This window comes from Notamacropus eugenii, chromosome 3 (assembly GCF_028372415.1).
Source record: "Notamacropus eugenii isolate mMacEug1 chromosome 3, mMacEug1.pri_v2, whole genome shotgun sequence".
In the NCBI taxonomy this organism is placed as follows: Eukaryota; Metazoa; Chordata; class Mammalia; order Diprotodontia; family Macropodidae; genus Notamacropus; species Notamacropus eugenii.
The window spans coordinates 178,670,688-178,697,857 of NC_092874.1; the positions used below are offsets into that span (position 1 = coordinate 178,670,688).

Genomic DNA, 27,170 nt, shown 5'->3' on the forward strand with positions numbered 1-27,170 from the left:
CCTTTTTATTTAGGTTTGGCTTAAGGGGAGTTTAAGGATTTTTCTCTTCATTATTTTCCCCTCAATTGTCCAAGTGATTTTTTTTGCCAAAGTGTCCAACAGTATTATCTCTCTTCTTGATAAACTCCAGCCTCCTTATCACTTCTAAGATCAAACATAAAACCCTCTGTTTGGTATTCAAAGTCATTTCCTACCTTTCCAGTCCTCCTACACTTCACCCGGGGGCAGCTAGGTGGTGCAGTGGATAGAGAACTAGTGCAGGAGTCAGGAGGACCTGAGTTCAAATCTCACCTCAGACACTTGACATTCACTAGCTGTGTGACCTTGGGCAAGTCACTTAACCCCAATTGTCTCATCCTGGGTCATCTCCAGTCATCCTGATGAATATCTGGTCACTGGATTCAGATGGCTCTGGAGGAGAAGTGAGACTGGTGACTTGCACAGCCCTCCCTCACTCAAAACAAAGTCAAGTACAAGTCATGTCATTATTTCTCTGATGGCATGGTCTTCTTTGGCAACAAAGGGCGAACACGCTGTACGCTTCACTTAATCTCACATACTCTGAAACTGAGTAATACTGGATTCTTTGCTGTTTCTTGAACAAGAAAATCCATCTCCTGATTCTGAGCATTTTCACGAACTGTCTCCCATGCCTGGAATGTTTTTCCTCTTCATCTCTTCCTGTTGCCTTCCCAGGCTTTCTTTCTCTATAAGCTTTTCCTGATCCCCCTTAATGCTAGTGCCTTCCTTCTGTTGATCAACTCTGATTTATCCTATGTACATATTGTTCGTACACAGTTATTTTTATGCTGTTTTTTCCCATTAGGTCCTTAAAAGGAGAGACTGCCTTTTGTCTTTCTTTGTATCTCAGGTGCTTAGCACAGTTCCTGGTATATACTAGCTACTTAAATGTTTGTTGACTTACTGAAGTGGAACAAATATTGGCTTTGGAGTCTAAGGATCTTAGTTTGAATCCCACTAAGACATGAGTTATCTATGCGAAATTGGACAATTCACTTACCCATTCTGGGCTTCAATTTTCTCTTCTATAAATGGAAAAGGTAATTTTTTAAAATTAGTTTATTTTTAGTTTTCAACATTCACTTCCATAAGTTTTAAATTTTCTCTCCCTCCTTCCCCAAGATGGACTGCAATATGATGTAGGCACTACATATACATTCCTATTAAACATATTTTCGCATTAGTCATCTTGTATAAAAGAACTGGAATGACTGGGAGAAACCAAGAAAAAGAATAACAAAGCAAAACAAAATATTCTACTTCATTCTGCATTCAGACTCCACAGTCCTTTCTCTGGAGGTGGATGGCATTTTCCATCATAGTCCTTTGGAACTGTTTTAGGTCCTTGCATTGCTGAGAAGGGCTAAGTCTACTAAAATCAGTCCTCACACACTGTGGCTGTTACTATGACAGTGTTCTTCTGGTTCTGCTCACTTCACTCAGCATCAGTTCATATAAATCTTTCCAGGTTTTTCTAAAGTCTGTCTGCTCATCCTTTCTTATAGCACAATATTTTTCCATTACATTCATATACCCTAGCTTGTTCAGTCATTCTCCAGTAAATGGGCACCCCCTCAATTTCTAGTTCTTGGCCACCACAAAGAGAGCTGCTGTAAATATCTTTGTACATGTGGGTCCTTTCCCCATTTTTATGATCTTTTTTGAAATACAGCCCTAGAAGTGGTAGTGATGAGTCAAAAGTTATGCATATTTTTATAGCCCTTTGAGCACAGGAACAGGTAACTTTTAAGGTCTCTCTTAGCTCTAAATTGCTCATCATAAATCATTTAGCCTCTCTGGACTTCAATCTTCCAATCTATGAAATGAGGTAGTTGTACTAAATGATCTCTGAAGTCCCTTCTTGTTGCAGATCTCACTCCAGAATTATGGTCTTATAGCTAGCATTTTGGTGTCATTTGTATCATGATTTATTCAATATGGTACAGGCTAAAATTTGGGGAAAGCTTTGTAATGGTTTAACGTAGACAAACTCTTGCCTAGCCTAAGGCCTAAGACTGAGGCTTGAGTTTGGTTGCAAAGTGGTCTTGGAATGTACAAGCATGGTACAAAAAAATTTGCAGACCCCAGACACTGATAAGGTTGTTAGGGAGGAAAAAAGGCAACAGCATTCTAATCTTTGATCTGCTCTTATCAGAGTTGGTATACCTTGATCTCATAGGGTTACCGAGGCTTTTACAAATTAGGCCCTCTGTAAAGAACCACTGTCAGACAACAATAAACCACCAAAATACTTTAAAGCTGGACGTGTCCTGTGTAGGGTTTTCATTTTTCCAGAGCAAAGTGAACATTTTCTTTGGGTATGACAGGGAGAGGCTTAGTATAAACTCTGAAATCAAAGGAGAGGTTATCAAGTCTTCTCGATAGCTAATACTGACTTTCCCAACTTTTATGGCTTTGGAGTCTTTCTGAGAAAAGTAGCTCTCATAATTTCACATTAAGGATATGGGTTTTTGTTACTATTTTGAAAAGTCAGAGATCTGCTTGTCTTTATATTTTCTAGGTCTTTCTCTCCAGAGACATCTGCCGCCTCCCACCATCCTTTTCCCCCTCCACAAAAAATCCAAATGAAACATTCTAAAATCTTGGTTTACCTCATAAAGAAATTGTTCCTCTCCTCTATTATTTCTACTTTTTCCCTAAAAGTGCAAAAGAGAATGATTAGGATAATCTTCAAAACTTACTATTTATAATATGGATCCCTAAAGAGAGAAATAGTATGGGAGAAATGGTATGGGGAAGAATGAGCTGTCCTCAGAGATGGGGCCTGGGTTCAGGATATCCTTCTGACATACGTGTGTGTGTGTGTGTATGATACTGAGCCTGTTACCTACCTTCTTAGACTCTAAAGACGCAGTTTGTAGAGGTAAACAGAGTTCCCTTATATACAGAAATAACAGCTCTCTTCCCAATACCTAAATTATATCATCTAATTTACTGTTGCTGTAAACCACAAGTAAATATTTCAGAAGATATGATTCAATGATATTGAAAAATACTTTGTTATGTCATGTATCCTATTATGTTGGTTGAGAAAATATGGATACTATATAATATCTTAGGCAGTCTCCTACACTATTTATGACATGACAGCATAGTATCTGGCACACAGTAGGCCCAATAAACGTTTTTTTCTGACTGATCCAGGGAATTAGATTTGTCTGCTAGACCTCAGTAGAAAGAGCTAAGAGTGGTGGATAGAAGTTATAAGGATGTACATGTGATTAGATATATTAAAGAGTTTGTTAACAATTAGGGTTGTCCAATAATGGGACAAATTTCATTAGGAGGCAGTTGTGTGGAATTTTGCTCTATTACTGAAGCTTTGAGCTTGCTAGGATTGTGTTCAGTCTTGACGGTTTTTCTCTTATTAATCAAATCTTTAGTTTTTGCTCCCACCCAGGATTTCCCCTAGGAACATCAGAAGTTAGCTTTTGTCTAGATCTCTCTCCCAAAAGGAAAAAAAAGACTCTTAGCTCCCATGCACACACAATGAATATGACTGGTTTTATTGAAGTTAGCAAGTGCCTATAACAGACACCTAATACTACTCTGTGAGAGGAAAGACTCAGGTTGCCAAGTAGTCAAGCAACCAACCACACAGGTTCACTTTCATCTCCCAAAGATGGATACTCTCATTCTGACTTGTACTGCTACTTTTGATGTGAAAATTGGTTTGTATTGCAAAATATGTAGTAAATATATGAAGTACAATATAAAATATAAATATGTTTTATTTATGATATAAAATGTGTAACATAAATAATATATTTATATCCTATCATATTTATCCATATATCCGATCCGATATATTTATATTGGATTTATAATATAAAATAAAATAGAAAGACAGGAGGATCTCTTACTTTTCAAAATAGTGACAAAAATTCCAAAGTCATAAAAGTTGGAAACTCAGAATTAGATGTTGAGAAGATTTGATAACCTCTTCCTTGATTCCAAACCAAACTTGGATTGCTAGAGACGAGCATAATCCATTTCTGTAGTGTTCCTCTCTTTACTCAGAGGCCTATGTCACTGCCCTAGGCTTATTGTACCACCTGGGGCTAAGCTCCTCCCTTCCCCACATCAGGCAAAAATCCTAGTTTTGTCAGAGAATTAACTCCCCTTCTTAACTCCTGTACCATCCACATAATTCATTGTGACGGTACGGAACTCCATCCGAGAAATGGTATTCATTTGTGTGGCCCCACTCTTCTCTACGTCTAACCTCTTCTGTGTCCTTCCTCTGACTTACCAGATCTCTAGTTTCTGGAGTCTGTGATGTCCCTTTCTTTTAAAGGCCATGTCCAATAATGAAGCTCAGGCATACGAACTATATGAACTCAATCATCAGTGTGGTGCTGGTGAGACAACAATTAACCGAAACAAGGTAAGAATTAATTTCTTATCAAACAGTTGACATCTTCCTGGGAATTTCACACCTTGCTCAGGAGAAAGTACAGGACTGAGGGCTCCTTTAGGAGTACATTTGGGCACACTCACTACTTCTCCCTCAGTTAAAAAAATTTGGAGTGCCTACAAATTACACCAGAGTACCTTTGAACACCCTGGCCTGTTGCCTTCCTTCTGGATCTCCCTCTGAAGAGACCTGATAGTATCAGGCAGCTCACTCAGTGCAGCATTATCTTGCTTCCTGAATATCTTCCTCAATATATTACTTTCACCATTTGGTATTGCTATTTGGCAAAGTTACAAGAAATAAAGTGAGAGATACTCTTTGGGATCCCCCACTTGGGAGTTTGGGAGCACAGTCATTTTTCCTCAATTATGTGTTTCTCTTCCCCTCACCAGGCTGAGTTATAAAGTCACAGTCCTATCCTTCTACTAGACAGACTCTAGAAGAAAACAGTGGGGGTTATGGGTGAGAAAGACAAGATGGGGCACACACTCTTCCATCTCCCTCACCAGACCACCCTGGATACTTGGCTTAGGGATTTATCCTCAAGGGCAGAAGACTCAATCTGCTCTTGAAAAAAATATCAGAAGTTCTTAATAAAAAAATCAAAACCCTAATGTTCTCTCATTAGTTACAGCTCGGAGCCTGCAAGTTAGAATAATAACAAAACCAAAACTTGGGCTATTTTAGACAGAGGCTTAGATCTCTGTCTTCTTTTCTTTGTACCAAATCCCAGCCATTTACTGGCTCCCTCTGTTGGAGTCTTTTGTTTGCAATTAAAAAAGACCACAGATTGCATGATCTTTATGGCTGGTTGTAATTATATATAAAAACAGTGAATTAAGAACAGCTTCATGAAAAAAAGCAACATGTAGAATATGCCTGGGGAAGAATCCATTTTCCTTCTTGCTGAGTTCAGCTCCAATACAATCCAGCTATAACCCTTCTCTTGGGAATTTGAAGAGATAGACCAGCAAGCAGAGAAAGAGAGAGCTCAAACCATCTAACTACCTCGGATGGAGTTTCCATTCAAAGTGCCTCCTAGTAGTGTCCCTCTCTCCTGAATGTCCCACAGAATGCCATCATGACAGCAATTGCTCCTTTTGGAACAACTACCATCAAGCTTTTCAGATAAAAGTCTGTTTTGTTTTTTTTTTTTGCCACCTAAGTGATCATTTCATTCCTAGAGGTTCAGTGCAATCTATGAAATGTCAACTCCCATAATGTATTTCTCTGTATCCTTGAGGCACTCATGTTAGATTACAGTTGTCTAAAGAGTTGACAGCAGTGGACTTTTAGTGGTATTCTTGTCATAGTCTGTAGGAACTCCTCTCAAATAAAATCTTTTGATAGGATCCATAACTCAGAAGTAATGGTAGTCACCCCCCCCCCCCATATATAATTATATAATGTCCATCTAGATTCATTCCTGCCTTGATTGTGAAGGTCAGTTTAAAGTTAATTACTGTTGCTTTAGAAAGCATAGGATCCAAATAAAGTCAATGACCCCAGAAAGTGCCCACAATATAACCCATACCAAAGTTTTATGTTCACATACACTGTGAATCAGTAAGGTAAAACTTCTTTCTAGCAACTCATATTGTTTTCCTGCTTTTGGGTACAATTCAACTCTAGGGGATCACTATAAGATTGGAAGACTATGTAGAACCCAGGTAGAGTCCCACAAGAGAAGGAAGGGGCATTATTTTTTGACAATTTGTGGGCTCAAATATGAGTTCAATATGTCCCATCCTATACTCATTGTTTTATTAATCCAATTCCTTGCATGGGAGCTGAAAGCCCAAGTCCACCTCTGTCAGGAAGTGGCTAATGTTTTTCATCGTTGTTCCTCTGGAATCTTTGTTGATCATTGCATTGATCAGAGTTTGTGTCTTTCAAACTTGTTCCTTTAAAAAATGTTATAGTAAGAATTGCTTTCTTGGTTCTGCTTACTTCAATCTACATCAGTTCATACAAGTCTTCACAGGTTTCTCTGAAATGTTCTCCTTTATTATTTCTTATGGCATGAATTTATTTTACCATATTCATATACCATAATTTGTTCGACCATTCTCCAATTAGCGGGCACCCCTTACTTTCCAGAGGTTTTTCTTCCACTGTAAAAAGAAACAGGCTTCATTCTCATCTGTCATATGAAGCGCATAAATGGCAAAATAATTATAGTGTTCACTGTAATAACAACAAAACAGAAGTTGTTTATGGAATACATAATGTATGCTCCTTCCCGTACCGGGCATTATTGAAGATGAAATGAAACGTAGGACGCAGAGCCTACTCTCTGACAGCTTGCCCTAATTGGGAGGCAAGACATGCATATGAGACAACCAGAGAGCAAAATAGAATTGTGATAATGGAATTCAAATGAAATTCATAAGGAAGAGGGAACCAAATTAAGGGAAATATGGTGAGGTATTTTAGGAATAACTTCTGGACTTCATTAAGTTTTGTTGGCAGACTGCTTTCTGGGGACTAGAGAAGGGAGGATGGGGTTGGGTCAGGCAAGGATGTGCTCAAGCTGGCTCTGAGGGCAAATTGTGGAATTTTCAGTTGAAACATTTATACCTCAGAAATCAGCAAATGCTATAAATCAGGGTTTGACTTTCGTTTTGTTGATGCGATAGACCTAATGAAGTGTTAACAATGCACATTAAGCTTAAAGGTTTGTTATGGGGACTTTTCCTCCCCCAGAGAGCTGGTTGTTAAACATTGATCAGCATAGTACTGGATTCTAAGGTTATTGAATTGGAAATTTTTAAAGGGTCTATATTTAATCACACAACTGAAATCCAATGGTTATCTAGATATAATAGGAAGATACAGAAAAGTAGTCAATAGTGAGGCAGAACTTTGTTGAGCAGGTCAACTAATTTTTTTTCTCTTCTGTCAGTTAGTAGTACTCTACTAATCTCATCAGTCTCCCTTTCTTCCCAACCTGCTTTATTACAGGCTCATCTGTTACACTGCTAGTTAACAGGAAAAAAAATGAAATGTATAAGATTGTATTGTAGTGACATGGAGATGGACTGTATTCAAATGATCTGAGATCTTATTAATTCAGTAGCCTCCTCTAGTAATGCAGATCCCAACTCTTCCATGCCTTCCTATTCTCATCCCACTCTTGCCCATGTTCTTCCAAAAACTCATCACGGGCAATCCACCCAGTGTATTAGAGGCCTTCTCTGCTTTCTCTCACCATCATGAGGCTACCAGTGGAGTACTCTGGCTGTCTACTTGTCATGACCAGCACAAGAGATAACTGTATGAATTTGTTATTTAATCATTTTTCAGTCATGTCCAACTCTTTATGACCCCATTTGGGGTTTTCCTAGCAAAGACACTAGAGTGGTTTGCTATTTCCTTCTCCAGCTTATTTTATAGATGAGGAAACTGAGGCAAGCAAGGTCAAATGACTTAGCCAGGGTCACACAACTAGTAAGTATCTGAGGCCGGATTTTCTGGATTCCAGGTTTGATACTCTATCCACTGTGCCACATAGCTGTCCCTAACTGTATGAATAAGTATTTTTAAATAATGAAGAACCAACTATGATTTATACAGTGTGTGGGGACTGGCCTGTTGGGGACAGTGCACAGGTATTTTCTGCCTACTTATAGTTCAATAAGGTAGAAACTTTGAGGAGCTGGTTTTTGAGCATGAGTGATTTGGAGATGCTAAAAACAATCAGAAAAACAGAAGATTCAGAATAGCCGAGCTGAAATTTCAGTGTGTATACAAAAGTGATGGATCACACATCTCTCAAATTTCTTGCCTTGATGCTTTGACTGCCTGAGGAGAAGGGGTAGTTGGCTGTGTTCCTCTGTCCAGCTACTGTGTGTCCTAAGCACATGCTACCTCTGTACATGCTACCTTCCTTCCCCACATCCCTTATCTTAGGCAAATTAATATTTCAAGATGGGAGTGCCCAGGTGACTCAGTGAGTTTTATAAATCCAGAGGTCCCATCAGGAGTCCCACTGACAATTTGAGACAGTTAGCAGTGTAGCCCCTTGGATCAGTAGTGGTTGATGACATAGGAAATTCCCGAATATAAATGTGGAAAGACAGTCACCTAAGGCCTATGACAGCTTAAGGGGGTGATACTTCTTGTGGCAGAAAGAAATGCTGGCTGTGAACTGTGCATTCATCACTGGCTCTGTCTCTTGGGACCCAATTTGACTGACAGCCCAATGAGGGGCAATACATGAGGGGAACTTCCCAAGGACTCTACAAAGGGAGAAAAGAACTTTCAGGGTCAGGAGTCAGAAGCACCCTTTTTGGAAGTATGTTTGCTGCATTCCTTATGACCATCGTACTGTACTTTAAGGTTGAACCCACTCTCCCCAGGGACAAGGGGAAAGGGTGTCCCTACATTGGGGTGATGATATTTAGTATACTCTACATTTTCATTTTCAGTAAATCCTTTTTCTAAAAGCTAATTGATATATACTAGCTAGTTGTTAATGAGGACTTGTGGGCCACATTATAGAAACCCCATCCCCTCAGAATTATTCCTAAAAACACAAGAAGAATCAGAGTCAGCTTCTTTCTGGGGACCCAACCTGCCAAAGTGAGTGGGAGCTGGGGGAGTAAACTAGCCTAGAAAGCATCTGGTAGAATGTAAACCAGGTATTTCTATCAACTCTCCACAGTATAACTTAATACTTAAATAACTGATTGCTTGTTTCAGAATGTGTAGGAAAAAAAACAAAGGACCCAGAGTTTATTAAGTATCTGGTTATGAGAAGGTAGCTAGCTGATGCAGTGGATAGAGTACCAGGCCTGGTGAATTCAAATCCAGCCTCAGACAGTTACTAGCTGTGTGATCCTGGACAAGTCACTTAACCTTGTTTGCCTCAGTTTCCTCATCTGTCAAATGATCTGGAGAAGGAAATGGCAAAATCCTCCAGTATCTTTGCCAAGAAAGCCCCAAATGGGGCCACAGAGAGTGGGACTTGACTGAAATGACCGAACAACAAGTAAGCACAAGAATCAACTTGTGGGCAGTCAGCTTTTTTCCTCCTAAACTCAACCTTTTTTCTAAAGGGAAAAGACACCATCTATCAGTTTAATGGAGATACAAGCATTAAGCCTGTACCTATTTAATAAGCAAGTGAGAAGGAATTTGTTCCCTTTAGCCACTCTATCTTCTTATCTATGTGCTCTCAGTTTTTGAGGAAGGAGAAGTGAACTTTGTTCTTAGTATCCAATAAACAATGTGTGTGTGTGTGTGTGTGTGTGTGTGTGTGTGTGTGTGTGTGTGTGTGTGTGTGTGTGAAGGTTGTCTCATTTACCCACATTCTGTGTGCCTATCTGTGTTGTGTGATTGGCTGCTGGGGTTTACTAATGTATTTCCCAGTATATTAATTATAAATATAGTTTCTTATGTCCAATTATTTGTTCATCCTTCCTACTCAAAGAGCATCAGTGACATCATGATGTTGGGGTCAAGGTGCAGTGTGTTTGACTATAACTGATTAGTCTAATGTGAACTCAGAAGACTCTACCACAGGTTGGGCACAAATAAGTCCATTTAAACATTTGGGATGGAGATATCTCTAGATTTGCACATCTCACGTTTCCTTTGTGCTGCTGTGATTCTGCTTTGCTCATAGAGCACAGCACCTTCTTCGAAGCAGGCATGCTAGGCTGCGTAGTCCTGTGCTAGCATCTTCCATGTCTCACAATTGATACTAAAGTTTTTGAGAGTGTCCTTGTACCACTTCTTCTGACGTCTGTTGTGAGCACTTGCTTTGTGTGAATTCTCTGTTTAGGTAAATGGACATTGGGCGTTCAGACTGGCCAGCTCATTGGAATTGCACTCCTTGCAGTAGAGTTTGAATGCCTGGCAGATCAGCATGATAGAGGACTTCAGTGTCTGGTACCTTACCTTGTTAGGTGATCTTCAGTGTGGAATGGGTTGTATTTATGGATAGATATGATCTAGACTTTTTCTCCCCTGCTTCTTTGGAGAGATGGAATTTCCATCTTTGTGGAGTATGATGGCTGTGACTGGGTGGCCATTCCTTTGCTCTTTGATCTTCCAGAGGACTACTGAGCTAGAATTATTTCATCACATATCAGATATTTGCAGACTGGGGCATGATTCTTCTGGAAAGATAAGAATAAAAATTATTTTTTCTCTTTACTTCAGGGAAGGGGGAAGTGAAGTAGTCCTGCTCCAGACTGTGAAGCTAACAGCTTTATCTCCACTGGCTCCCTAAAACCATCTCATCGTGGATAGAGAGCAAACATTTATCAAAGCAAGTAGTAAAACAGTAGTTAGGGCACACATACAGATTAGTTTAGGGGACAGAATATAAAACAGAATGCTCTGCAACTCAAGAATTAGGTAATGATTTTACACACTGGGGTGCTAGTAATGGGAAACAAAGGGGCATATTGGGGTCCTCACCACATAACTATGATTTTGGGGCATCACATCAGACATTTATAGTCTTTCTCCTCTCTTTCCCCATCTCCTCCACCAACAAAGAGTCATGCCTCCCTCACTTACCTCTAGACAGTGTCTTAAGGCTGTCCTTCGAGGGACCAAGCCCACTTGGGCAGGACGCTGCACATTTAAGCCCCTTAAGGACAGGAACTGTCTTTGCTTTTGTATTTTCATTCACAGTGCTTGGTATTTAGTAAATTGTTAATAAATATTTTTTCATTCATTCATTCATTTATTCATTTGTTGCTTTTTTTCTCCTTTCAAATTCATTCTTCATGTCATAGTGTGAGTTCTTCCCAGTGTACTGCTCTGATAAGTTCACCTCTCTATGGAAAAAAGACTTCAGTAGCTTCCCACTGGTTAATGAAATTCCTTATCATGATATTCAAGAGCTCTCTTTGACTTTTTCAAACTTATTCCACATCACATAACCTCTTATGTCAAGTCTTGCTGCTGTACTTCGATGACAGCTTTGTGCAGCTCACCATACTCATGTAAAATTCACACGCAAGTCCTCACCTTTGTGATATCATTGGTCCTCCTTGAGAACATGCGCAAACAACAATTTTTTATATACTTGATATTCCAGCCAAGCTTGAACATAAACCTCCCATTACAGAACCCCAGAATCATAGTATTTTAGAGTTGGAAGGTACTTCAGTGGTGATGTAGTTCAATTTTGAGGGAAAAAAAAGAAATACCCATTATGAAATATTCAACGAGAAGAAATTTAGTTGCTTGAAGAACCTGTCAGTGAAGAGAACTTATTATCTTCCAACATTGCCCCTTCTGCTTTGGGAGAGCTCTAAATGTCAGAAAGATTTTTGTGACATCAAGTCTAAATTTGCCTCTTTCCCAACTTCTACCACTGCTGGTTGTGCTTGCTGGGGCCAAACAGAACAAATCGAATCCTCCTTCCACAAGATAGCCTTTCGTACACTTGAATACATCTATCATGTCCCCACTGAATCTTGTCTGCTGTCAGTGAAGCATTCACACATCCTTTTACCAGCTCTCATGTTGGCATAGATTCATGACTCTTCTTGATTCATGTTTGACTATTTTGCTAATTAGAGTGTTAAAGTTTTTCTTTTGTCTTTCTCTGCATTGTATAAATAGTCCTCTTTGCTCTTTTTCCTTTACTGTGAATCATTTCATACACGCCTTCTCTGAATTCTCTGACTAGGATCCCAGTAGAATATAAGCTCCATCAGGGCAGGAATTGTTTTAGTTTTGTCTTTGTAAGACTGGGCTTAAGATATGGCAGGTGTTCAATAGACATCAGTTGATTGAACTGAACTGAATTTGTACTTCCCTACTACATTTTTTCTTGTCTCGCAGTTATTTGGATATATAACTTCTACCCTCTACAAAATTGAAAGCTCCCTGAAGACAGCCTCTTATTTCATCTTCATATCCTAGTACCTGGCACATTTCCTTGCAGACAGTTATGCATTAAATGAATTGAAATAGGGTTAGTTTCACTTCCTGCTTTTTTATGACAAATGACTTTTGAATATTGCTTTTAAATTAAAATTTCCTGAAATTAATCAATTTACATCTTAATTTTGTATGTCCAATCAATATATTCTGCTTTTTTTGGAAGGGCTTATATAAGAGTGGGTAGATAGGTAAAAATTTATTAAGATACATGACTGAACTTAAATTTTCAAGATTAGGGAGGCCCATATAGCCAAAATTCCTGGATTGAATGTTGGATTAAAGGAAAGTGGGAGAGTTGTATGTATGTTTGCATTTTCATCCTTTTTTGGCTCAGGCCTTTTTGACAATTCATTCTATTGGCTAAGTCAAATCAGAAGTCATTTATAAAAGCACTTCTTACATGCCAGGCACTGTGCTAACTGCTGGAAGTACAAATACAAAGTAGAAAGACAATCCTGTTTCTTTCTGAGCTTATTCCAATGGGGAAGATGACACATAAAGGAAAGCTGAAAAGGGGAGGGGTGGGCAAAGGTACCTGGTTAGGGGGAGAGGGAAGGGCAAGAGTGGTAGAGGAAGTCTAAAGTACAACTTGGAGAGGAGTGAGATGTAGTTGTCCTGGGCACCATCTTTAAATGGAGGAGCCATCCAATCAGAGGGGAAGGTTAATAATAATAATAAGGATAGCTAATATATAACTAACACTTACTAAATGTCAGACACTGTGCTAAAAGCTCCAAAGTTATTAGCTCATTTGAACCTCACAACAACTCTTCCAGGAAGGATTTTCATAGGAAATGGGAGGTTGCAGCCTTGATGTTAGGAACAGAGCAGGGAGCAGGGTCATGCACCAATGAGCTGCCTTAATCAATTTCAGAAGCAGAGGGCCCTTCTAGGGTGGAGAGGGAGATTGGTCAGTGTAAATTAAAGCAGACAATAGAAACTATATTTATGGACTTGAAGCAAATGACAAAGAAGCCAATAAAAGTCTCATTGTGTTGAGTAAAACTTAGAAAAGCATGGCGTATATCACTAGAACCATGGAGACAGGGTTGTAAGGCAAGTGTTCTGGTGACTGCATTCTTCCTGGAGAAAGGAGAGAAATCAATCAGTAGGCATTACTAAATATCTGCTTTTTCAGAAGTAGTCTTCTAAAATTAGAATTGGAAGTTCTGAAGTAAAATCCTCATATTTCCACTATATTAAGCACAATGTCTGTGTGGCTTTAATGGAGGTAAGTTGCCTATCAGTTATTTTTGACAGATGAGGAGACTGAGGCTGAGTGGCTTGTGCAAGGAGAGAGGATTTGAATCCAAAACCTTGCACTAACTAGCCAGGTGACTGAGAACAATTCATGTAGGTTCTTTAAGTCTCAGTTTCCTCTTTTGCCTAATGAGCAAAGATCCTTGAATTTTCTCACAAAGTTGTTGGGAATAAAAAGCCTCCTAAGCGATACAGCTTCCTACACATGAGCCATTTTCCTTTCTCTTATTTCAGGGCATTATTGTTGTTCACTGGTTCAGTCATGTCTGACTCTTTATGACCCTGTGGACCACAGCATGCTAATATTGTCCATAGAGTTTTCTTGGCAAAGGTACTGGAGTGGTTTGCCATTTCCTTCTCCAGATCATTTGACAGATGAGGAAACAGGCAAACAGGGTTAAGTGACTTGCCCAGTGTTACACAGGCAGTAAGTATCTGAGGCTGGATTTGAATTTGGGTTTTTCTAATTCCAAGCCTAGGGCGTTCTATCCACTGTATCACCTACCTTCCTCAATTCAGGATATTAAGGACCCATTATTTCCCTGCACAACTGTACTAATGTGAGTTGGTGGATCTGAAAAACTCATTCCCTATGACTAACTTGGTGGTGAGTCTTTCCTTAGCTAAGTTAGTTGATTAGAGTCTTCTAGGCTAGAAACTGTAAAGTCATCTTTGCCTTTTCCATCTCTTCTCCTATAACCAATCTGTTGGATTATTTCCTATTTCAAACTAGCTCTCAAGTTTGCTCTTTTGGCTTCATTCATATTGTCTCTTCTCTAATACATAACTTTATCTTCCCACATATAGGCTACTTTAACATACTTTTCTATTTCATACTAATGCATCCTACATTCTCCTTCTAAATTGATCCTTTCAGAACGCTGCACTTATCAGATCATTTTTCTACTGAAGAATATATAATCACTCTCGACTGTTTATTATATCAAATCCAAATTACCTTGACTGGCTTTCAAGGACCGCTATCGTTTCAGGACCCAAGATGGCAGAGTAAGCAGTAAGCTGCTCTCACTCTCCTTTATTGACTTCTAAAAATCCAGAAAATATCACCCCCAGAAAATCCTGGAACAGGGTGGCCAGCAGAAAGATGGGGTGCAGCAGTCTTTTCACCTGGGAAGCTTGGGGGATTAACAATGATAATTACATGCAATAAAGGGCCACGGAAAGACAGATTAAAAATTAATTGGAAACTAAATAATTTAATCCTAAAGAATGAGTAGGTCAAACAACAAATCACAGAAGCAATAACTTCATTCAAGAGAATGACCATAATGAGACAACATACCAAAACTTCTAGGATGCAGCCAAAGCAGTTCTTAAAGGGAAATTTTGTATCTTTTAATGCTTACATGAATCAAATAAAGAGGAGATCAATGAATTGGGCTTGCAATTAAAAAAGCTAGAAAAAGAACAAATTAAAAATCCCTAATTAAATACCAAGTTAGAAATTCTGAAAACCAAAGGGAAGATTAATAAAATTCAAATTAAGAAAACTATCAAGGACCTCTTTCATTTAGTTCCACTCTGTCTGTCCAACCATATTACACTCCAATACAACTAGTTTTTCTGATTGTCCTCTGTACAAACAGTAGAGACATTCTGCTCTGCTTTTGCTCATATTCTCAACCTTAGATGGAAAACCCTCTACACTGATATCTACCTGTCTTGCAAGGCCACCATAAAAATTTCCACAATGGAATGATAATGGTAATTCATATTTAAAATACCAGAAATGCTATAAAGTAGGTAACACAACTAGGATTTTCCTTGTTTTATAAAAACAAAGTTGAGAGATTTGCCCTTGTTTCACAACTATTGTCTGCCATAGGATTGTCTGTCCAGGTTTTCTTATCGATTTTTTTTTTAAATTATTTCCTAATTGTTTCCTGTATGTTATAATCGTGTTCTCAACTAGATTATTGTAAACTTTTTGAGGGGAAGAACCATATCTTTCTATCCTATCCGTGATGTTACCCAGAGAGGTGCTGGACCCACAGAAGGTGCTTCGTAAGTTTGTGTTTATTGTTATGTAGTTCATAAAGCTTAGCTACACGCAGAGAACTATTATAGGGCTACCACAGGCAAAAGACAAAATAATGCAGCTAATTCAGAGTAACATATCATTATTCCTAGGAAAATTGCTGCTCTGAGCTGTTTGCCTACTACTGATGGTGGGTAAATACTATTATCCTCAATGCAGGAACCAAAGCTCATTTGTCCTCAGAGTCTCCAGGGGGCAGAGACTGCTTTTTTTTTTTTTTTAAAGTAGGCCAAGCAAATTTCATGCTGCCAGGATATAATACACAGGGCACAGTTATAGTAGAAAACAGCTGTTTCACAATATAAATATTTTTCTATCAAGCTTCAAAGCTACAGACTTTTTTGGGTTTAGGGGTTGTGGCTCCATCTATATTCTCTTTTCTCTTCCTTATAACACACCATTTAGTATCTTTAAATAAACGATGGGTATTCTCAAGGAGGTCAATGATTAAAAAGGTCTTATATTTATGACAGCATTTTTACAGAAGCAAAAACTCAGACAGATGTTCATTTATTAAATAATGATTAAACAAACTGTGATACATGAATACAATAGAATATTCCTGCACTTCAAATGATGGGGAATGGGAAAAATATGGAGGCCATAGGAAAACTTGTTTGAACTGATTCAAAGTGAAATAAACAGAATCTGGAAAAAATACACATAATAAGCAGAGAATATACATGTAAAAACAATAATACCAGCAAAATTGAAGCTGAATGCTATGAAATTAGACTGACCAAGCCTTGTCTGAAAGAAGAAGATGTATGAATACACTTGCTTCCTTCTTTGCAGAGACAGGCGACTATGGGTGTGAAACATTCCACATAATATTGGACTTGTTTGATGTGTTGGTATTGTTGAACTTGTTTTCCTCTTTTTTATTCTTTATAATAACGTGTAGTTCCCTGGAAGAGGGAAGAGTGACAGATACATTGAGAAATCAATATCAATAAAAATGAAAAAAAAAAATCAGAGCACTTACTTTGTGCCTAGAAAGAGACTGCTAAGCACCTGTACTGAAGGTTCTGAAAATGTAGTTGAAGGAATATCTTGGACCTCCTTTTAATACAAATAGAGTAGAAAACCTCCTACGGTGTTTCAACATTTTGTTTTGTTGTTAAATATACAATTTCCCCTAATCTGTGACTTACCATTATAATGCTTAGTTTTGGAAACATAAAGCATTCATCCAAACATAGTTAAAAAGTTTGTAGTGGTTTAAAATTTTATTAAAGCACAAAAAGCATTATAATTATATGCATATATTGTACCTGAATTTACCTACACTTTTTTTTTATTTTTCCCTTACTCTTAATCTTTTTGTGGTAGGACTTACACTGAGCTTTCTGAGATAGAAAGTGGCCATTCTAAACCTTCTGAGAAAAGCATGTTTGCATATGATGCTAGAGCAGCTCAGTATAAAATTGCACACGTTTTCTTTCCCAGGGCAGCTAGGTGCAGTGGATAGAGTGCCTGGTCTGGAGTCAGTAAGACTCATCTTTCTGAGTTCAGATCTGGTCTTGGACACTTACTAGTTGTGTGAGTGTGGACAAGTCACTTAACCCTGTTTTGCCTCAGTTTCCTCATCTGTAAAATGAGCCAGAGAAGGAAATGGCAAGCCACTCCAGTATCTCTGCTAAGAAAATCCCAAATGGGTCATGAAGAGTCAGACACAACAGAAAAACAATTGAACAACTGACTTCTGTCCTAAACTGTTTAGAACAGAAATAGTACATATGATCCCAGTCAGGGATAGTCATACATGTAGGTAAAGTCATTGACTGTGGAAAGATTTGTGGTATGACCCACATGGTAGAATTTGAGGGTCATGGAATAGTTACCTTATCCAAAACTTTTTCCTACTAGACTGCTGATCTTTGAAGTCTCTCATTAGACATTTCTTTGGGTTAGAGTGTTGAGGGTTCTCATTAGGAAGTTATTTGGGAGCACAGAAAACTTGGGTCATTGAATGAGGTTTTCATATTTTCTAGCGAAGCTCTGAGGGAATAGTACAAAAGACAGGTGAATTTGGTTGAATGGAGGAGGTACCTCTGTGGAGTGGGGTATTTTTCCTGTTGGAGAGTCCCTAGTAAGTTAATATAATGTGAAGGCAGCCAGGGAGACTTGGGGGAGGAGATACTGAAAGGGAGGATAGCACCATATTGGGGGGCAACGATTGTCCTGAGAAATAGGTGGGGGTGGGGGGAACAAATTTCGATTATTTCCCAATTTTGCCTAGGACTAACCGTTCTCATTTCTAGAGTTCCTTTTATGTATATGGCATGATTTTCCAGAGACAAAAATAACAATGCATGTGGTAGTAGAGGCTACCCAAACTCCAGAGGACAAATTCTTACCTCTATCACCATAAGTGATGTGTCTGGGAGGGAGGTGGGGAGCTCTTCAACTCTTGGTAATTATGCAGGCATGTTGTTTGGGTCTTCTTAAAGAAAAAGGTAGAAGAAAAAGCTTGTTTTCAACTTGTTGCATCTGGCATTTTCACAGTTGAGGAAAATGAGATATAGAGAGGTTGATGACTTGTTCAAAGTTACCCATTCAGTGTGTGAAGTACGATTGTGTCCTGGGCTTTTTTTTTAAATTAATTTATTTGTTTTTAGTTTTCAACAATCACTTCCATAAATTTTACATTTTCCCCCCTTCCCTCCCCAAGACAACATGCAATCTTATATGGGTTCTGTACCTACATTCTTATTAAACACATTTTCATATTAGTCATCCTGCCTAGAAGAATTAAAACAAATGGGAGAAACTATGAGAAAAGCCAAACCAAAACAAAACATAACAAAATAGAAAATATTCTGCTTTCCGACTCCATAGTTCTTTCTCTAGATGTGGATGGAATTTTGCATTGAGTCCTTTGGAAGTTCTTGTATTGCTGTGAAGGGCTAGGAGGATGAGATGTGTTACTCTCATCACATTTTGATGTTCTTATATTTTAGATTCTCATTGAGTCAAACAGTACATACTTAGTTGGGCAATCATAGAAACATAAAGCAAAGTCTAATAGAAACAGTCCTCACACATTGTGGCTGTTACTGTGTACAATGTTCTCCTGGTTCTGCTCACTTCACTCAGCATCAGTTCATATAAGTGTTTCCAGATTTTTCTGAAGTCCACCTGCTCATCATTTCTTATAGAATAATAGTATTCCATGACATTCATATACCACAACTTGTTCAGCCACTCCCCAGGCTTTTTTTTTTAAAAATGGGGCAGTTAGGAAGTGCAGAGGATGTAACGCTATCTAGAGACAGGAAGATCTGAATTCAAATCTATCCTCAGATACTTCATAGCTATGTGACTTTGGGGAGGTCAAGTCACCTCTATTTACCTCAGTTTCCTCATCCTTAAAGTGAGTATAATAGTAGGTCTTACCTTGCAGGGTTATTATGAGAATCAAATGAGACAATTATAAAGTTCTTGGCACATAATAGGTGCTATATAAATGTTAAATGCTATTTTTATTATTATTTACTGACTCCATGCCCTGCATTCTACCCATTATATCATGATACTTCTCCTTTTCCTTTTATGTTTTAATTTCCTTTTTTTTTGCCTCTGACTTTTTTTTTTTTATACAAAAGGGGCTGGTATAGGGATGGGGACTCTTACTTCACTGGTAGAGATGAGAAAATAGGTGAGAAAATAGCCTCTACCACTGCAAGTCAGACCCTTCTCTGCAACTTATGGTCTGAAAGAATTGCCTCTAAGTGACCTTAAGTGCTTGCAAAAGGTCACATAAGTTAGGAGTCAGAGGCACTACTTGAAACCAGGTCTTCCTGGCTTTGAAGCTAGCTCTCTTCATCATAGTGACTGTTTCAGTTATTAGTGTTTTTCGGCAAAACATTTCAGTTCAGCATTAACATCCTGACTTTCCACTTTAGCTCTCATCTCACAAATAAGAAATATAAAAACTCCCATAGAATGGATATGCCAGTTGATAGAATGATCAAGGCATTTCTATCAATTATTTTTTCCTAGAAGCCATGCTTCTCTTAAGATTACAGATTTTGGAGGTGACATTACATTGCTGACTCATACTGACCTTGCAGTTCACTAAAACCCCCAGATATTTTTCACATAAATATCCGTTCAGTTATGCCCTTTCTCACTCCACTCTGATCTTCTACTTGTAAAGGTGCCCTACGGAACTTCTGTAAGACTCTATATTTACCCTTCTATTCATAAGGCTAAAGATATGGATAAAGATAAAGATCAATACCAAAGGTTAAAAAACTCCCCATCCTGCCTTCTGACGCACCACTCTAATGGAATTGTTTCTCGTCCTTCATTTTTGCCAAGACGTCCAATGACATCACAGAGTGGTGTCTTGATTGTGGATGAAATGGATTTAAGTGTGATAGAGTTGCACAAAATTGTTAGCCTCACTCTCTTCCAGAGCCATCAAAGTCCAAGACAAAAGTCAGAATGACTGGCAATGGCCCTGGTGTCCAGTGGATGACCTTGGTGCTTTCTGTGTCTGACCAAGCTCTAAGCTCTCCACAGTACCTGCTTCAGCCTCCTCCATGGCTGATGGAACAAGTTGTTCTTATCTGTGCATTCCATGTAGGGAAAGTCTTCAAATGCTTGGAGTACATAACCCTTTACTCAACAAAGGGTTTGAGGCCTGTCAGTTATCTTCAACCTACTTTAGACTGGGGTGTGACCACTGTTCATACTACAGCTTCTTGGAGCCACATGCAAGAGATGAATGCTAGTAGACATTAAAGGTGGATGAGCAGCTCTGAAAAGGCTCAGCAAGTCCTCATATCAGAGGTGCTAGTCCTCCTTAAACACCACATCCACCCCATTGTAATGGTAATAGAGGTAAGAATCGTTCCCTTGAATATGTGGCCTCTTCTACCACATGCAATGGTATTTAAGAAAAGCACATCACGCATATGTGAAAGAAACTCTATAAATGGGAGCAAGGCTAACCTTATCCTACCTAATTTTCCTGTTGGTAGAGCTGCAAATTGGTCTAATGATTCTGGAAGACAATTTGGAATAACAGGACGCAACAGTGACTGGATGATCACTTGTTCGGTATATGCTACAGTGGAGATTCTTTTTTGAGTTAGCACAGTGCTGGGCATATAGCAGGCATTTAATAGATGCTTTTTGAGTATAGGAGAAAATTTAAAGGAATTCTACAAAATTTATAGACAAAAGACACATATACTACCGTTGAAGGGAGAAATGGGAGAGCTGGTCCAGATGTGAATGAATTCACTTAGACCTTCTCTGTAGCCACTGGGAGCTTTATTGATGGCAAAGGCAGTGGCCTTGAGATTTAGCAAGGAGTTAAACAAAGGCAGTGATATGGGAAAAGGACCAGACATATACACAGCCTGTAGGATGATGATGTAATTTTTAGGTTTTTTAATGGGGATTGGAGATTTGGGGACAGGATGAGGAGGATGGATGACACAAAATAAGGGAGACAGGGGAAACTTTACAAGCCAGGATGGGGGAGACAAGGAATTTTATGGTCCAGGATAAGGGAGAAGGTTTATGGTGTTTCAAGATAAGAGGCATAGTCTTTAGGCTACCTTCGGGTTAGAAAATAAACCAGGAGCTTCACAAAGTACTGGCAAAGCAACCTTTAATATTAATTTTAACCCTTAGGGCATTGTTTCTATCCACATCACTACCACCTATTATCCAGTGTTTTAGCTTTCCCTGCCACCTTGTGTCATCTGCAATTTGATCAGCATGCCATTTATGCCTTTTATCAATTCTGTTTGATCAATACTGACTTTATTCTTATCAAAACTTATCAAACTTTATTTTATCAAATAATTTTATCAATGATAATTATCAATTATCATTCATGAAAATGTTAAATAGCACAGTGCCAACCATAGTTCCTTGAGACACTCCACTAGAGACCTTCTGCCAAGGTGAGATAATATTTGTAAAGCACTTAGCACTCTACCTGGCACATAGCAGATATTTAATAAATGCTTATTCCCTCTTTTCCATCCCCTTAAACTGACACTGAAGTCTTAATTCTTATTTTTTGAGTCTGCTTCTGAATATATCTCATTGTATTTGGAATTGGCATCAGGCAGATCTGAGTTCAAATTCTGATTCAGTCACTGACTAACTAGTTGTGTGAAGTTTGAGCAAGTTCCTTGACCTCTCTATGCTTTATTGTCCTCAACTATAAAATGAGGTTAGACACCATACCCTCTAAAGGCCCTTCCAGTTTTAAAGCCATGAGCCTGTGATTTATCTCTTCCACAAGAATAGTTATGAGATGCTTAATCATGTGCTTTGATAAAATCTAGAGAAAGGATATTTACAGCATTCCCCCTGAGCTACCAGTTTAGTAACCCTGTCAAAAAAAAGAAGTAAGGTTAGTCTGGTATCGCCTGTTTTTCATGAAACTGCTTTACTGCTTTGTAAATGAATTGGAGGTTAAAAGAAAATAGGTACTAAGATCTGGGTCTGGAGAACCTAAGGTAAACATACAGGAGAACAAATATATTTATACAGTGGTGATATTTAGACTTTTCAAAATATGTTATCCTTCTCTTTTTACATCTGGATCCTGGGATGCCCTGGAAAATCCCAGGCAGCAAACCCATACCAGGATGTATCCAAACATATCTCATTCCAAGGTGACCTGAAAGATCATTTAATTTAAGCTTTTAGACAGCTATCCTCCTTACTAGCACAAATACTACTCTTACGAATATTTTAGTATCTGTGTATTGGATCTTTCTGTTTTTGACCTTCTTGGGTACATGGGTAGGATCACACGTTTAAAGAATATGAACAGATTAGTGAATTTTCTCTTGTAATCCCAAGTTGTCTTTCAGAATTGTTGGAACAGTTTGCAGTTCCATCAACAATGTGTTATCATGCCTGAGGGAAACACTTTAAAACAGATGATATAAGGGGAAGAGTCCAGTACCAACAAAGCCTGTGTGGAAGCTTGTCAAACTTCCCATTTCTTTTCTATAGCTTTGTTTTATAACCTCCGCAATTATAATAGTTAGCACTTTTAAATGTAAACAAAAGCAAGTCGTCGAAGAAGACTGTGCTTGTTGAATTAAGGGGTGAGAAAGTAAACTGGGGATTTAGAATTAAGGAGCTAGGCACAGAGACTCATCTCGTGATTTTAGGATTATTAAATTAGCCAGGGGCTACTTAGGGTCTCTGAATTTAAAGAAAATGTGTTGATACATTTATTTAAATATAATTGGTTTCCTTGGAAATCCTATATATTTTATGTATTTAAAAGCATTATTTTGAGGAGTCCATGACACACATAAAGAGCTTAAGACCCCCTGAAATAGACCTAGAAGGCACCTCAGAAACTCATATAACTTCTCTCTTCTTATAGATAAGGAAATGGATGCCCAGAGAGATTAAGCGATGCCCACTGTCAGACAGGTAGTAAACGTCAGAGTCGGAATTTAAATTTCACCGCAACCAGTTTTTTTCGCTGTTTCTTGCCGCAGGGGCTAACCAGCTAGCCGGAAGAAAAAGTGACATCTTCCCCAGTGCATGACACTGAGTATTCCAGTCACAGTCTGACACCCCAAGTGACTTGGTAGCGCCGCGTGCTGGCAAAAAGCGCCAACATGGGTCTGTCCCTGCTCGCGTTTGCTGATGCCAAGATCTAGAATATTAAGTTTCATTGGCCAGTGCCTCATCCTAAATATGAAATGAGGCCCCCAAATTCTCACATCTCTTTCTGTCTTTTAGCGCTCGCATTTCTTCTCCTCAATCTTACCTTTCCCTCACCATCAGAATCTACTTCTTCGCTCTTCCTTTCTGTCTCTCCTCCTTTCCATATAAATTGGACCTTCCCACAGCTCTTTCCTTCCATTCTCACTCCCAGAGGCCCCTCTCTGCCCTCCCCAGGCGCTGCGAGGAAGCTCAGCGGCTCAAGTCACTAGCACGCCACTGAGTCCTAGGAACCAGCCAGAGGAAGAGTGGGGAGGCTGGGCCAGTGGGAGGGGAGGAGGCCGCAGTGGGGCGACATTGGGGCGGGAGGGAAAAAGGGAAAAAGGAAAACTTCCTGCGGGTCATCCTCTCTAGGGGTGGCCACTCCCCGTCCTCTCCAGGCTGAAGTTTCCGTGAAACCTAGAGGCAGCAACTAGGGGCCCGTCCTCTGCAGCGTGGGTGGGTGGGGGATGCATGGTGTGGGAAGGGGAGGTGGCTCACCAATTTCCAAGGGGCGGGGTAGAAGTGGGGTAGGGGCAAGAACTGTCCCAGCCCTCCAGTTTACTCCGCCCCAAGGCCAGATAGGTCTCCGCCCCTTTCCATCCCCTCCCCTTTTTCTCCGTGCTCCCCATCCCTCCCCCATCTCTCAACCCAGCTCCTCCTGCGGCCCCTGCTCTCTGATTGGCCCGGAATCCCCTCCTCCTTCTTGTCTAATGGGCACAACCAACCTGGTCAAAAATTTCGCCCGAGGCAAAGCGACACACGCGCGAGCGCGCGCGCACACGCACACACACTTTTACCTACACACAGACACACGCACACCTAAGCAACACTGGCAGAGGCCAGGGGAAGGTAGCGCCTGCTGTGGGTCAAGGGAAGGGAAGGAGGGGAGCCAGAGAAGGGAGGAGAGAAAGGAGGAGGAGCAAAGGTGCTGGAAGAGAGAAAACTCAGCAGAACTTGTGAAAGGAAGAGGAAACCTGCCCGGGAGGCGCTGCTACTGCCGGGTGCTCTCTCTGCCTGCGCGCCCGCGGTTTTCGGTTGTCGTGGGGCAGCAGCAGCTGCGGAGGGGCAGGCACTAGGCTTGGCTCATGCCCGGCTCCCCGGGAGGTAAAGGCGCTGGGGGCCGAGCTCCACTCCCAGAGGCGGTTTGGTCAGCCCGGCCGCATTAGCTGGGGCGCCTGCCTCCTTTCCACTCCTCGCTGGTCCCTCTCCGGCACGCCAGCAGCTCTTGGGAAAGAGGGTGTCGAAGGGCATCTGGGGATCCTCCCCAAAACCATTAAAAAGGAGCACCCACTTTAGAAAATGAGACAGCATGTCTGACAAAATGTCCAGTTTTCTATACATCGGGGACATCGTGTCCCTGTATGCAGAGGGCTCCGTCAACGGCTTCATCAGCACCCTGGGGTAAGGAGAGGGGCTCGGGTTGGGGAACGCAGTCTCCGTCTCTCTTTCTCTCTTTTCCCCTTTTCTTTTCGTTGGGCTTTCGCTGGGTTGGGGGGGGTGGATCTTCTCCAGAGTCTATGCACCGCCCCGCCCTCTACCACACCCCCGCCCCCCCACTCCTGTCCCCGACTTGAGGAACCCGCCGATCTGACAAGCTGAGGATCTAGAGAGAGCTTTGCCCCGGCGCACAGGAAGCTGCTTGGGGAGAACTGTTTCTCTTGCAACTCCACAATCTCATGTAGAGACAGATCAAAGGAGGAAGTGATTCAGAAACCCTCAAACAGGCCCGGGGAAGAACTTCACCTTCTTTACTGGCTTCTTCTCCAAAGGCTGTTTTGCCGAAAATGTTGGCATTTGATGAAAAAAAAAATCCTCCTCCTGTCTTTGCTTTCCACCCTCGCCTCCTTCCCCCGCCCCCTATCTATTCCATGCCTTTAGTAGCGCTCAATTACCCTAGATTCTCAGGTGACCGCGGGATGCATTGAAGGTATCCAGGACACTCAGTCACCGCCTGGACTTTTCTCCTTTCTCCCAGCTCAGTTCCTTTGGCCCATGCCAGGAGGCCGATCCCCGCAGCCTTTGGGATTAGACCAGGTGATCGTGGGCTGAAATTCTTAAAGGATCTGACAGCCAATAAACACTTACTATATGCCAGGCACTGTGCCAAGCGCTGAGGATACAAAGAAAGGCTAAAGACACTCCTTGCCCTCGGGGAGTCTAATGGGGAAAACAATATTAAGAAAGTCTTCTTGCAGAAGGTGGGATTTTAGCTGGGACTTGAAGGACGCCTCTCCAGTCAAAAGGCTGAGATGGGGACGTTGAGCTTTAGCAGCGTGGAGACAGCCGGGATATTACTCTGGCTTCAGGGATGGACTGTCTTGTTAGAGGAAGAGCAAGAAGGCCAGTGTCATTGAATGGCTGATCAGCAGTGTGCTGGGGTATAAGGTGTAAGAAAGAAGTCAGGAAAGGTAGGGAGAGAGCCAGATGATGACTGGTTTCCAACGTCAAACTGAGGATTTTATAATGGGCTCCCCAATAGTTCCAAGATTCTGTCCAAGGAGGCAGCGTGGTGGAGTGGAAAAATCGCAGGCTCTGGAGTCAGAGGACTTGATTTCAAATTCTGTCATCTACCTGTATAACCTTAGGCAGATCCCCTCACCTTTCTCGCCCTCAGCTTCAGCTTCTATAAAACAGGAGGGGTTTGAATTAGATGGCTCCTTAGGTCTCTTCCAGCAACTGTGATGCAGTTACATTTGTTCTAATGCTCCTGGAACTCAGATCAAATTTAGAACCTTTCAGGCTCTGGGCTTTTAAAGAGCTTAATAAGAATTTTGTTTTAAACAAAATTCAAAGTTTTTGAGATTCACCATTGATTTATGAATAAAAAAAATAGAATGCTATTAGAATGAGCTCTCAGGCAGAGTTTCCTGGCTTCCTTAGTTTTGATGAATAACTTACTGTTTAATTTATTAACGGGGTAAACTTTGATGTGGTACAAAAGGAAATATCTATATGCTTCTCTAAGCACTTATATAATAAAATAAGGACTATTAATGCTGTTGAACCAATGTTACCACTTTTTAGGATGTTACTGTATGCGATTATTATACTTGTGGTCACATTTTGAATATGTATAATTCATGGTATAATGCAATGCTACTATCCTTAGTATTTACAATCTGATTAATCTAATTGCCATAGTACTTGCATAGGTCCCATTGCAATCCCTCGGGCTTATCCTCTCCCTCCCTATAACAAGTATCTGTACAAGCAATGTTTGGTCCCTACTAAATGGTAGTGTTGTAGGAAATAAATTATGCATGGTTTGCACATTTTTTCATTTGGTGAGATACAGTGACTTTTAGAAGAAATAGTGAAGAAAATTTTAATTCTGGGTCTCAAGAAGTCTTGCCAAGTGTCTCTCCTCCCCTGCTGCCCCTTCCCGCTCCCCATAAACTTTCAGATTTCCATCATGAGATAACTACTACATTCCTTAGATGGGTCTCATAAATAGGGCAGCTAGGTGGTACAGTGGATAGAGCACTAGTGCAGGAGTCAGGAGGACCTGAGTTCAAATCTCACTTCAGACACTTGACACTCACTAGCTCTGTGACCTCGGGCAAGTCACTTAACCCCAATTGCCTCATCCTGGGTCATCTCCAGTCATCCTGATGAATATCTGGTCACTGGATTCAGATGGCTCTGGAGGAGAAGTGAGGCTGGTGACCTGCACAGCCCTCCCTCACTCAGAACAAAGTGAAGTGCAAGTCATGCCATTATTTCTTTGATGGCATGGTCTTCTTGGGCAACGAAGGACGAACACACTCAATCTCA

The 27,170-nt window shown here is 40.3% G+C and overlaps 1 protein-coding gene and 1 long non-coding RNA gene across 5 annotated transcripts in view; one reads left to right on the forward strand and one right to left on the reverse strand.

The window, feature by feature from the left end:
- Nucleotides 1-1,051: 1,051 nt before the first annotated feature.
- On the reverse strand, nt 1,052-25,404 carry LOC140533571 (uncharacterized). Of its 4 annotated transcripts, none has more exons than XR_011976984.1 (5): nt 18,050-24,037; nt 14,589-16,597; nt 10,991-13,453; nt 10,364-10,584; nt 1,053-6,573 (listed from the first exon to the last, which is right to left on the reverse strand). It is a non-coding gene; the product is annotated as an uncharacterized lncRNA (long non-coding RNA). The 4 variants fall into 4 exon arrangements; XR_011976986.1 differs by adding an exon at nt 25,289-25,404 and having other exon boundaries at nt 1,054-6,573; nt 10,991-16,597; nt 18,050-22,053; XR_011976985.1 differs by having other exon boundaries at nt 1,054-6,573; nt 10,991-16,597; nt 18,050-22,053; nt 23,461-24,037.
- ITPR2 (inositol 1,4,5-trisphosphate receptor type 2) overlaps nt 24,156-27,170 on the forward strand; it is a 510,130-nt gene continuing 507,115 nt past the window's right edge. The window contains exon 1 of the mRNA XM_072653450.1: nt 24,156-24,797. Coding sequence (XP_072509551.1) covers nt 24,706-24,797 — 92 coding nt within the window. The 5' untranslated portion in view covers nt 24,156-24,705. The remainder of the gene's footprint in view (nt 24,798-27,170) is intronic.